At 38.0% G+C, this 13038-nt stretch overlaps 1 protein-coding gene across 2 annotated transcripts in view; it reads right to left on the reverse strand.

Moving 5' to 3' along the window:
* The window catches only part of Ophn1 (oligophrenin 1), a 359638-nt gene that overhangs the window by 37532 nt on the left and 309068 nt on the right, over positions 1-13038 (reverse strand). For both annotated transcript variants that reach the window (XM_028883891.2, XM_028883889.2), the window contains one exon: positions 12389-12548. In XM_028883891.2, coding sequence (XP_028739724.1) covers positions 12389-12548 — 160 coding nt within the window. The remainder of the gene's footprint in view (positions 1-12388; positions 12549-13038) is intronic.

Consider the following 13038-nt stretch of genomic DNA (forward strand, 5'->3'; position numbering starts at 1 on the left):
GACCACTCTGAAATTAAAATGTGGCCTGCATAACCCCAAAGTCATCACAGATTGCAACATCCTTCCCAAAGCTGGTCTGCAGATGTAAACCATGGAGCCAAACTTTAATGTGGAAATTTTGGCAATTCTTGTGGTAAGAGAAGTGATTTACCTCTTTCTGTTCTGTGGGCCCTCTAAAGACCTCACTTTGTGTATTTTTGTTTTGTTTTGTTTTGTTTTGTTTACCTCTGGAAACAGGGTTTCATTCTATAGCCCAGGCTGTCCTGGAACTCATTATATGTAGCTCAGGATGGCCTTTAACTTACAGCAATCCTCTTGCTTCAGCTTCTGGAATACTGTTATTAGGCGTGTACTGCCTGGGCCACATCATTTTAAGGGTGAACTTGAAAGTGTGTGCAACTTTACTGCCTTGGAGAAGGGAAATGAAGTTCATTTCACTACTGTCTACCATTTACTGTCGTCTAACATGCCCTTTAACCATACTTCTTCCTCAGGGCCCCTGTAATTGGTTTTTAGTATTCATAGAACTTTATCTAAGATAGCTTCTGTGGCTTATACGCTTAATCAATTGTGATCACTATCTAAATTTCCCATTGTGAAAGGCCTTCTTTCATTGTCTTATAAATATCAACCTTTACCTTGCTTTATTTTTTTTCAGAGTGTTTACTATCATTTGATAAATATATCTAATTGATCTTTCCCCAGGAGAATATAAGACTCATTTTAAAAGGCTTTTGTTTTGTTTATAGGAGTATTCCCAGTGCCTAGAAGTTTGATTGTTACATAGTATGAATTTAGTAAACATTTATTGAATGAATATCATGGGGGGCTTGAGAACAGGGCTATAACCTACAGACTTAACTTGAGTTTTCTCTTATACTTTCTGGTATCATTGTAAAGAGAAGGGGACAGCGATAAGAGGAAAAGAAGAAAGAGTGATTCTAGCTGTTGACTGAGACAAGTGACTAAAGTACAGCTTCAATAGTACAAACTATTCCCAAGGTCAGGCGATGGGTCAGGGTCTGTTTTCATGGGAAACTCCTATACCATATTTATGTTAGGCACAGTTCTAAGTACTTTATTATATTAACTTACTTGGCGACTCTTCTGAATTTCTTTTCTCTCCAAAGAAAACTTGGGCTTTAAATACATGATTAGTTAACTACTACATTATTGTCAGCACAGAATTAATCCATCTATCCACACCTTTTGACAATATTAAAAGAGGAGAGAATGGTTGAAAATATAAATGAGAGGTAAGTAACTATCCCTAGAATCTGACAGGGCATTGGTTCTCATTTTCCCTTCGTTGTACTCTGGGGTCTCTTATGTAGCTAAAAGAGTAAGTATGCATTGTTAACTAACAGAAAGACTAGATCAACTTGGAGAAGAGGCTGGAAAGGGGATTTGAGGCCAAGGGCTTGGCTGGGAATAAAGAGTGAGTATTTTCCAAGGCCACCTGATAATAAGTAGCAAGGCCATGTTATGAACTCAGAAGTGTCTGACTTCAAGGCTAACACTCTTTCTACTATATAAGAAGGAAACATTTAAAGTTTAACAAATAATTCTTTGAATGGGAACAGGGTCAGACAGAGCTTGTTTTCCCACGGATCAAAACTCTAGAAACTATAGAACTGACTGATTTCCCTCTACAAACTAGGTAAGCATACATAGGCTCTTGAAGTCACTGAGAGTGAGTATAGGAAAACAATCTCAGAGAGTAGTCAGAATAGAATCTGGGGCCAAAATTGTGCTTATTTGTGGACACATGGTTATTACCAAGTGGAATCCTCAATGTCTGATCTAAAGGAAATCAATATCCAAGACTATATTCTATTCAGATAGCTGTTGGCTGTTGCCTGGGGTTGGAGTTAGGTGTCCAATTCCAGTACATTTGTCTTCTTTCTAAATGGTTCTGAGGACTAAATCTGGATAATAACACTTAGGTTTTGGGGCACAGCCAGAACTGGGGGGTCATAAACTACTGTGTCATGTATTTAGGTGTGAAAATAAAGTTTAATGTAAGGTAGTCATTTTCAAATTGTCAAAAAAACAAGAGATCAAACTCAACTCTTGCAAATCTTCACAGAGCTGAACAACTATGGAGATTCACACCACATGGGGTTTCCAGGTTGCATATATCAGGTTGCAGCAGAATAAAAGGAAAGAAAAGAAAAACAAAACAAAAACCTACATTGACTTTCTATAAATCAAAGCTATAATATCTGGCCCTGAAGAATCCCAGCTTTCTATCAACTCTCCATTTATACTCTGGCTGATACTAGATTGAGCTTTTCTGAGGTTTGGTTATATTAGCATAAACTGTATTTTGAACTACATTAGAGACAAAGGTGGCAATGGGGTCAAAAATAATAAGCTCTTAGCATTTGGCACAAACCACTTTAAACATCAAATGTGTCACCAAGTTTGCTTGGAGTATGTACAGAACTTTGAAAATGTCACGTCTGCTGTAAACAAGAGCCAACTTTTAAAAGAGCGCTGTCATTAAGACCGTCTTTTGACTCAGTAACACATTTTCTTTAAGATTTTTTTTAGATATAATATTGTAGAATGCTATTTAGTCATATTCATATACTGTACTTATGGAAAAACTAATATTCAAAGAGGAGATATGACTTGCCCAAGGCTCCAAAACTAGTAGAAGGTACAATTGTGATTAGAGCCCAAGTTCTAAGGCCCAATATAGTATCCTTTCCTTTAAAGTATAGCATCTTCTGTAGAAAATAGCTGTTGTCCTCCATTAACTATATATTTACTAGGTCTGTAACCCATGCTCTGATTGTCTATCCATTCCCTTGGTTGGTTGCCTTGGAATGAGAACACCAAGGGAATAAAAGAATGCAGTCAGATCCTGCTAAGAATGTTCTGACTGGAATTGATAATTATGTTTTCTACTAAGAATGGATTGGTAGATATCTTTTGGACCAGCATAGGATGATTTATGCTGTGGAAGTTAAGAGCTTCTTTACTACAAGGAAATGTAAGTAAATAAGGGTCTCAGGACCTCTTAGACAAGCTTATTTTACTACAATGAATTAAAGGGCAGGTAAAATGATTATAGGAGAATGTCACCACTGAGATCAAGTTCATTTCCCATCCATACTATAAAACACTGGTGGAAGGTGGTATGGAGATGGGCAATGTGTTATATACAAAGCACTCAACACCTTTATCATATTGAATCATCCTAATAACTCTGAGGTAGGGCTAATCATTAGTCTCCCTTTTTAAAAGAGGCAAACACGGCTCAGGAAGATAAACCGACTTGCTCAAGACCACCCAGCTAGCAAAGAATACAAGTAGGACTACACTCCAGTGCTGTCTGGTTCTAAAGTTATTTTTCCATTCTTTTCATTGCTTTCTCATCACTAGAGATAGTTGAAAATCCTATATAGATAACCTGGACACTTCCTGAGTTCTTTGTCTTAATCCAGAGAAGTAGCAGTGTCCCAGTCATCAGCCACAAAATCTCAGAGAACAGAAATAAACCACACAGTCTCTCAGTGCTCCTCCACTGATCCCTAGCCTCTAAAACTCTTATTGGCACAACTGTCTGACTGCAGAAAGTCAGGCTGTTCCAAGTCTGACTGCCAGAGTCCACCATCTGGCCCTGTAGCCTACTGACCCCAGTCTTACTCTATCGTCTAGACTTTGACCGGAGGCTTCAGAGCACTCCAAAGCAATGGCAGAGGCAGAGATAAAGTCTATGAAACAATCACTGTCTACTGAGGAAAAGGGTCTGTATGATTTTGGAAATCTTTTTAGATCTTCAAGGGCTAAGGATGTAGGTCAGTGGTAAAACCTAGCAGTTCACAGGTGTGGGGCCCAGGGTTCTCTCCCCAGCACTTAAAATAACAATAAGAAAGTTAATACCTTTTTAAAAAAATCTGATTCTTTATTTATTCTATCTATGTATGTTTCCACCTGGACATGTAAACTAGATATGAACAACAACAATAAAAATATTTGATTTTGATAACCCACAACAAACTTAGCCTTTCTATGTCTCATTACCTACCAGTAAAATGGGAGAACACCTCATAGATTTGTTGGCAGGACTCAATAGGACGTTGAATATCACTGTTTTTACTGCTGGAATGGCTGTAGTGCCATTGGAGAAAGGAAAGGGGGAGGAGAATGTAGTGTTACCTTTCACTGAATCTTCAAGAGAACTATCAGGGTGACCAGAATCCAAAGAGTGACTCATACTGAGCATTTCAAGTCTCTGAACACTGGGGGCAAATGTCACTCCCAAATGCACCCTGTACTTCACACGCCGTCTCATCGGGTTGGGACATGCTTAGTCACCTGAAACAAGTCCTGACCTTGCTCCAAAGGCTAAGAGAATCAGGCTTCTGGAGAGTGTATGAGGATCTCAACTCAGCCAGGGCTAAAAGCTCAAAACTGTATCTTTAAAGATTCACTATGACTAATGAACACATCTGAAATTTCTCAATCTTAATAATTCTCTGCTCAAACGTATTTTTCTTCAGGTTACACTTTGATCCCAATCTTAATACTTAAAGATATTTTTCTGAAGATTCATTTGAAAATGTTTGTCAAATTCTCAGCTAACTACATATTAGATTCTGAAAATGTCTTAACATGTACAAGCTAATAAAAAATGTTATTTTTAATAACTTTTTAGCTTAACCTTATCATTTCAGAAATTAAACACAATGAAGCACAGATCTGGCTTAATTAGATTCTCTCACCTTCTCTATATGCCTCTGTTACGTACACCCACATCGCATGAACACACACACGTATATGCATGTGTATGTACTATAAATGAATATGTGGATGAAGATAGGTACATTTTAAAACATAAATATAAAAACAAGTTTTATAGTAAAATACATTATAATTTGTATTCATCAGTTACATTTCAAATTAATCTTTATATCTACGTGTGTCTGTCATTTATCCCGCCACAAAGAGGGAGAGGTATTTTACTGTTCTCTTGCTGCCCTCTGGCGGCAGACTCAAATTCACAGAAGCCATATTTCAGGAAGAAGCAGCATACAGGGCTGTGGGCTGTGTCCTCTGGGCTGCTAGACTGGGTGTCAGAAAAATACATAAATCAGAGTTGTTTTTTAAAAGGGAGTCTTGTTTGCCTCCTCAAATCCATCATGTTGCTACAACATCAATGAGGTTTTTTTTCCTGGATAAGTTCCTATTTGGACATTTGGGAACACAGGCAGCATTTGAGTTCTCACAAACTTCATATTGAGAACAATCCAGCTTTCTCTGGCTAGTTTACAATAAGAATTGCCGTCAGTCATTTGCAGCAAGGACTGCATCCTTCAGTTTTCCAGTCCCTTCAACCATGGCTTCTAACCATTCATCTTTAGAGACAGTAAAATGATGGGGCGGGACACAGAAAAACTTCCAGCTACAGTAAAATCCAGTTTGATATATATTAGTAGTGGATTTCCTAATTACCTTGAAAATAATTTCTTTCCCAGAAAACTACACGAAAACCATGAAGCAACATTGTGCATAATTGAAAAGCAATTACCCACTCACTAGAAGGGAAATGTTGGACTACAGCTGTAGTTCAGTGGTACAGCAGTCATAGTATAAGTGATGCCCTGTGTTCCATCCCCAATACTAAAAAATACATATAAGGAAAATGAAAGTATTGGAATACACATATTAGCAGTGCAGAGGGAACTTAAAGGAAGCAAAAACAACTAAGTCAATGTCAGTGATACAAAGACAAGCACAACTGACTACTGTTCTTAATATTTCACTTGAAAATTGGTCTCAGCCGGGCGGTGGTGGCACATGCCTTTAATCCCAGCACTTGGGAGGCAGAGCCAGGCGGATCTCTGTGAGTTCAAGACCAGCCTGGGCTACCAAGTGAGTTCCAGGAAAGGCGCAAAGCTTCACAGAGAAACCCTGTCTCGGAAAAAAAAAAAAAAAGAAAGAAAGAAAGAGAGAGAGAGAGAGAGAGAGAGAGAGAGAGAGAGAGAGAGAGAGAGAGAGAGAAAGAAAGAAAGAAAGAAAGAAAGAAAGAAAGAAAGAAAGAAAGAAAGAAAGAAAGAAAGAAAGAAAGAAAGAAGAAAGAAAGAAAGAAAATAGGTCTCCATTCCTTGAGATGCAGCCTTAAGCCGATAGAACTAGATTTGTCTGAGTTTTGCCACTTAACACACTCAGTATCTCTGTTCCATAATCTAGAAAATCCATGACATGCATCATTTCAGAGTCAGAAGGAGGACTAGATGAGCTAAGAGTACAGTTCACCCCACTGCACCCAGCTTGATTTCAGGTTCATTGCACAAAAATCTAAGTCTGAGGAAGTTGACCAACTGCTTTCTAACACTAACCCAGTTCAATCAAGAGCAATAAATGAGGAAAGTGCTAATATTTGGCTGTGTGGCTGACAAATGCATTTTCAAAGTACCCTTGAGATAGCAGATAGGCAAGGATGCAAAGCTGGCATCTGAGCTCTTTTATACAGTACTTGTGAAGAACCATAGGGATACGACTCCAAAGACTAGGAGTGGGAATGACTGACATTGGGGTAGTACACTTTGCAAAGAGAAGAGGCTTTATGTAAAATGAAGTGCCTGGGCCAGAAGATCTTTAAAGTCACTCTCTAGTTCTGATGTTCAAATGGACCCATCCCATATTCCATCTCCTGAAGGAACATACAAATCTGTCCTCAGAATTAATCGCTAAGAACTGCCTTCCCAGCTGGCCGGCCTCTCTCTTTCCCTGCAATCCCCAACAGCTTCCCAAAACAAAATGTTCAGAAAACAAAAAACAACCTTTCTTTGTCAATCCAATCCTCTGTGTCTCAAGCCAGCAGTATTGGGTTCGGGAACCCTGCTACACACTATTCCATGAGCTAAAGAGACTGAGAACTTCAGAATAATTGACAGTGCTATTCTAGGGGATTAGTGTAGGGGGAGAACTTCCTTTCCCTCATTACTTATCTGCTCTCCTACTTAGAAATTTAGAGATGATTCAAATTACTTAAAAAAAAAAACAGTGCCAAGACAGATCTAGGAATGGACTCCTTTAAACATCAGTTTGCCTTATACATTTAACTTTTATTTTCAGACTATCTGGATATTCTTTAAAAAAGAAGCAGATAGAAAAACTTAAAACCAGTGTGTTTAAGCCCTTTCTATTAAAGAGCAAACATAGATGGAAAAAAATATTACTGAAATTATAATATATGTCAACTGAAAAAAATCATATCCCATTAGCTGAACAACTTGGCAAGTACACATAATCCCTAGTACTTGCCGAGCGGCCTCAACTCTCACATATATTATCTCTTTTAATCCCCACAACTATTCTAGGTAGTTACACCTACATAAGGTCCATAATTTCTGGAACAACCTCACATATCATTTTTTCTCTTTTTCAAAAAGGGCAATTTCATAAATGCATAGTAAACTAGAATGTGTTTTCTATATCCACATAAGATATTTCACATGAAGTAAACCCCATTGGGATTAAGGTCATTTACTCAGGAGCAGATCTTTTTGGTAAAATTAAAGTTGGCCTTTTATCTTTAAAATGTATAGAATTTTGGGGGGTTTTGTGTGTTTTGTTGTCTTTGTTTTTGGAGACGGGCTTTCTCTGTGTATCCCTGGCCATTCCTAAAACTTGCTCTGTCGACCATGGTGGTCTCGAACTCACAGTGCCTCTTCCTCCTAAGTGCTGGGATTAAAGGCATGTGCCACTACCACCCAGCCAGAAATTTGGGGGTTTTGACTGATAACAGACTAAACATTCCATCATCATTCCTCTATCCAATCACAAATGAATTTTGTCACAAAAAGGACATTTAAAGTGGAGTAAGTCAGGACATACTGAAGCATTTCCATGGCTCCCTTCTGCCTGGAGCTAAACTCTTCACTCAAGATTCAGAAGTTGACCATCAAATGTTAAAATTGGGATATTGTATTAATTACTTTTGTTGCTGTGATAAAATTCTATGACTAAGGCAACTTAAAGAGATTATTTGGGTTTATGGTTCCAGAAGGAACGTCCAAAATGGTGGGAAAGTATGGAATGGGGGCAAGGCCAGGAAGCAGAAAGATCATATTTCTATCCACTCGCAGGAAGAGCAAACTACAAAGAGAGGCAAGTGGGACAAAGCTATAAACTCTCAAAGCTGACCTCCATGATGTCCTTCCTTCAGCAAGGCTCCACCTCCTAAAGCTTCTAGAACTTTCCCTAAACAGTGCCCCCCAACTGGCGACCAAGTATTCAAATATCTGAACCTATGGGGGACAGCTGTCATTCAAACTACCACAGACATCTTTTAACACAAATATTCACTATGTGGATGGCCCTTTGGGAACTCTATTCTCAAATATCCTTGGCCTTTTCATCTCTAATGATGATCTCCACCACTGAAGTAGCCTAGTGTAGATTTGAGTTGTGTTACATCTGAGATCCGACACGTGCTCATTCTGTGAACCTGGACAAGTCACTTGACTACACCTTCAATTCTCCTAATGTGAACTTTAGTGTAAAATGTCTCCAATAATGCCTGGCATACAGTAGTAATATAATGGGGAAATTTAAGTCCCTGCAGAGGTTCCATGTAAACAGCTTTTGTTTCTCTCTGACAAATGCTCAGGAGAGTAAAATATGGTTCCACAGAAGTCCATGCTTGGTTTGTTTTGCTTTAATTAAGAAACTGCACATCTATTTTTCAGAGAGGCTGTCCTATATTTTATTCCCATTTGAAAAGCATGACACATTTGAGCTTCTGTGTACCCACATCAGCATTTTGGATTGTCACTATTTTTTATTTTAGCTGGTCTAGTAAATATGTAGTGCTATCTCATTGGGGCCTTAATTTGTATTTCCCTACTGGTTAGTTATCCCAAAAACTTTTAATTTCGTACTTTTCATCTGTACATACAGTTCATGACTTTACCAAGTTTAATAATTACAATGTGTGATTTTTTGTGGTTGGCTTTGAGAATCCTTTATATATTCTAGATATGAATCTTTTGCCCACTTGGCAACAACTTTGATAAAAATCCAATCTATTGTTTGTTTGTTTTTATTTTCTGGGTTGGATTTGGGTGTCATGCTGAAAAACTCTGCAAAAAGTCCAAGGGCCTGCAGACTTTCTCCTATGCAGTTTTTCAAAAGTTTACCTACAACCGAATACTCCATTTTTTTGCGGTTGATTTTGTTTCTTTTTTACACAATCCATTTTGAGTTAACTTTTGCACATGCTATACGATTTAAGTTGAGATTCACTTTCATTACCAATGTATGTGCAATATCCCACAGCAACATATAGGAGTTAATGCAGCGACCCACAAGTGGACAATGTGCAGAGAGTGAGAGACTGGACTAAATCCCAGCACTGAGAAGGGAAAGTGGACACAAAGTCCCCATCCTTAAGCAAGAAGCTATTGCAATTGATATCTGCTGGGGAAGGGAAAATCAGTTTTCTTCAATAGAGTGTCACTGTTATATCAAAAACATTCCAGGGCAGCCCCCATGTCTAGAGTTGGCAAAGTACATCTTTTTGTGGCTTTTTATTTTTCTTTGTTGTCCTTTGCCATTTTCTGTCTTATTGGTTTCTTGTTTGATTTGAATTGATTTTTGGTTTTTGTGTTATTGTTGTTTTGGTTTTGATAGAGAGAAAGGACAGAAAGAAAGAACATTAAGTTGAGTCAGTTGGGAAGTGGGGAGGATCTGAGAAGAATTAGAGGAAGGGAAAATCATGAACAAGATATATTATGACTAAATAAATAAATGAATAAATAAAATTTAAATAATATATATGTGGCCCCGTGTTATAATTTCATACACACACAGTGCATAAGAATCAAATAGTATTTCCATTTCCTTATATATTTATTGTTTCTTTGTGATGAGACTCACAAATTCTTCTCTTTCAGCATAGTTTATGCATGATAGTCACCCTACTGTGCTATGGAAGACTGGAATTAACTTCTCCTTAACTGAATATTGGCATTCATTATCTTTGCCACTTCCTGGAGAAATAATAACCTTGGACCTGTGGCTATCACCAAGGTTATAATCCTCTTTGAATTTCTGATGACAAAACTCAGAAAAGTTATGAAAGGTTTTTGAGGTAACACAGACAATATGGCAGAGAACACTGTTTCCTCATATGCATTCTCCTATTCCTTTTTAAGTCTCAGATGGGAATGTTCTGGACTAAAGACTTTACTTACCTTCCTGAGACAGCACTTGGGAGGCTGAGCAGACTGACTACAAATTCAAGGCCAGCTTGGGCTCTGTAGCAAGATTGTGGCTTAAAAAACAAGGAAAAAAGAAACAAGGACTAGTTTCCTACATCTCTTCTCAGTGAATATGATTGTAAGATTAAATTTTAGAAAATGGAATGTAATGGAAACTATGTCTAACTCCCAGATCAGAACCTTAAAGCAAAGTGTTATAAACTGTACTTCTGTCTTTCATTCTTTTCAACTGCTAGAATGTAGATGATGAATGACCATTGGAGCAAAAGCAGGATATTAGGCTCGGAGCACTAAGAAAGAACAAAGAATCCTGATTATATCAAGTCATCTTGGTGGGGTTATTTTACAACTGCTAAATAAACATCTCTTATATTAGAGCCATGGTATGTTTATGTGCAGCATCTCAGCACATGAGCATCTTACCTAATGCAGTTAACAAGTGATCAAGCTTGGACTTGAGCTATGGATAGACTCAGACTCTATCAGCCTCCGCAATTCAAATAAAGTTGCTTTAAAATAATGCTTCCCATGGAGGACACTGTCTGTTAAAAAACTCTTACAAATATAAGATATTTGTGGCAAGTGAACAATACATGTTAAGAAGTATTTCTTGTCTCAACCACATTACCATGTTCATTTTTGTCTCCCTTTATTTTTATCCCCTTTCATTTGGCCAAATTATAATGTATGCTGCCTTATAAGTTATACATGACATCAAATACATCAAATACACTACCTTGAAACATTTTAGAAAGCAATGTAATTTAAAATAAATATATTGATTTATTTATGGTCTTGAAAGGGGGTTCAAGACTTGCTATCCTGAAATATGGGACTTGACATTTTAGGAAAGAACAAACGTAAGGGTTCTCAAACCTTCTGTTACCCATTTTTGCTGAAGCAGGTCATAAAAGAATTTTCTGACTTTCTTCTAAAGTATGTTATGTAAGTTAAATCAAGAGGAATCCAAAGAAAACAGTGGTAATTTCAAAGGTACAGAAACACCAAAAGAAAAAAAACTGGAACAAATAGGCCTGCCTCCAGTGTATTAGCACTCCATCAGACCCTACTGTCCTGTAGTCATATTTCTCTACAACTATAAACTTCATCACAGAGTACAAGTTTACCTGTTGTTTGGGGGTGTTATTCTAGAGTATTACCAAGTCATATGTCATATAAAACTTACATAGATATTTATTTTTCTCTTATTAATCTGTCACTTGATTAGGGGTTGTCAATCATGGACTTGGTATTATGTGAAGAACTATAACTCTTTATCCTATAATTTCATTGTATATGTATCACCTTCTTCCTTATCATTTTTCTCTGCTTAAATATATCACCACACTCCATGGCTAGTGTCACAGAAACAGTCAGTAGCTTTTCTTCTTTAATATTCCCAGCATTTGCCTGATAATAAAAACTGTACATGTTCAAGCAACAGTTGCTTAATAGATGAAATGCCAAGTGTTAGATTTAATGTTAAACATCATTGTGGCCAAGTTTAGTGGTGCAGACCTGTAATCTCAGATACTTGGGAGGCGTAGGCAGGAGAACTGTAACTTCAAGATCTGTCTGGGTTACAGAGTGAGTTTAAGGCTGACAGGGACACCCTAGTAAGACTCTGACTGAAAAAAAAAAAAGGAAAAAGAGGACTTGAAGATAGATAAATGATAGAGTATTTCCTTATCGTGTACAAGGCCCTATTTTTAATCTATAGATCTTCAAAAATATGTCATTGTGGCACAGTGGGATTTCTTTTCAGTGTCAACTTGAACCAAATAATAAGACACACAACTTTGTGTCTGTGATCCCAACAGTCTGGAAGATAAGTCAGGAGGACGCCAAGTTCTAGCTTGATCTACATTACATAGTAAGTGCCAGGATAGCCAAGCATGTTTTATAGCATGTTTTGCTTTAAAAATCTAAACAAAAGGAAGAAGAAGAAGGAGGAGGAGGAGGAGGAGGAGGAGGAGGAAGAGGAGAAGGAGAAAGAGAGAGAGAGAGAGAGAGAGAGAGAGAGAGAGAGAGAGAGAGAGAGAGAGAAGGAGGGATGGAGGCAGGCAGTTAGACAAACACAGTTAAAAGGTAGACAAGACAGATGTCACTTCTTTGGAGGGGAGATATTAAAGATAGGAAATGATTACCTTGCCAAAGTGTTCAATCAGGATTTCTACCACAATGTTCTGGAATTTGATGTTCATCATAGCAGCCACAGTGTCCTCTTGAGCTCTCATCAGGGTGGGCCCAAAGATCACCCCCATATTGGAAGGTGTCATAAGATTCTCTTTGCTGTGCTCACACACACTGCCAGAAGAAAAAGAAAATGATGAAAAAGATTCATTTTTCTAGTAACTAGGACTATGCTAGGTGCTAAAGGAGGTAAGAGACACCAAAAAATAGAAAAAGAAGAGGCCTAAACTATACATGAAAGAAAAAAAAAACACAATGGAAAGACTAGTGCAGTGGGTAAGCCATTCCACACAAGATAGTACATGAGTAGGAGCCAAAGTGGGAGAGAAGGACCTAAGTTAGCAACCCTAAAGAAGGAGTTAGCAACCCCAGGAGTTACGAGACAGATGTGGAGGTAGTAAAGGGTGTCGGGAGGCAGGAGAAAGGCCTGAGTGTGTGCAAGGCAAGGGGGACAGCAGGTCTAATGAACAGCAAAGCAGATTAGGAGTACAACCCAGAGGTGGAGGGCTTTCCTAGCACTTCATTTTTTTTCTTAAAAAACAACAGTTGAAAGTGTGCCTACTAGTCATTCTAGTGAGGAATGTAGCCACTCTAGTCCCACAGT

Source organism: Peromyscus leucopus, chromosome X (assembly GCF_004664715.2).
Source record: "Peromyscus leucopus breed LL Stock chromosome X, UCI_PerLeu_2.1, whole genome shotgun sequence".
Lineage (NCBI taxonomy): Eukaryota > Metazoa > Chordata > Mammalia > Rodentia > Cricetidae > Peromyscus > Peromyscus leucopus.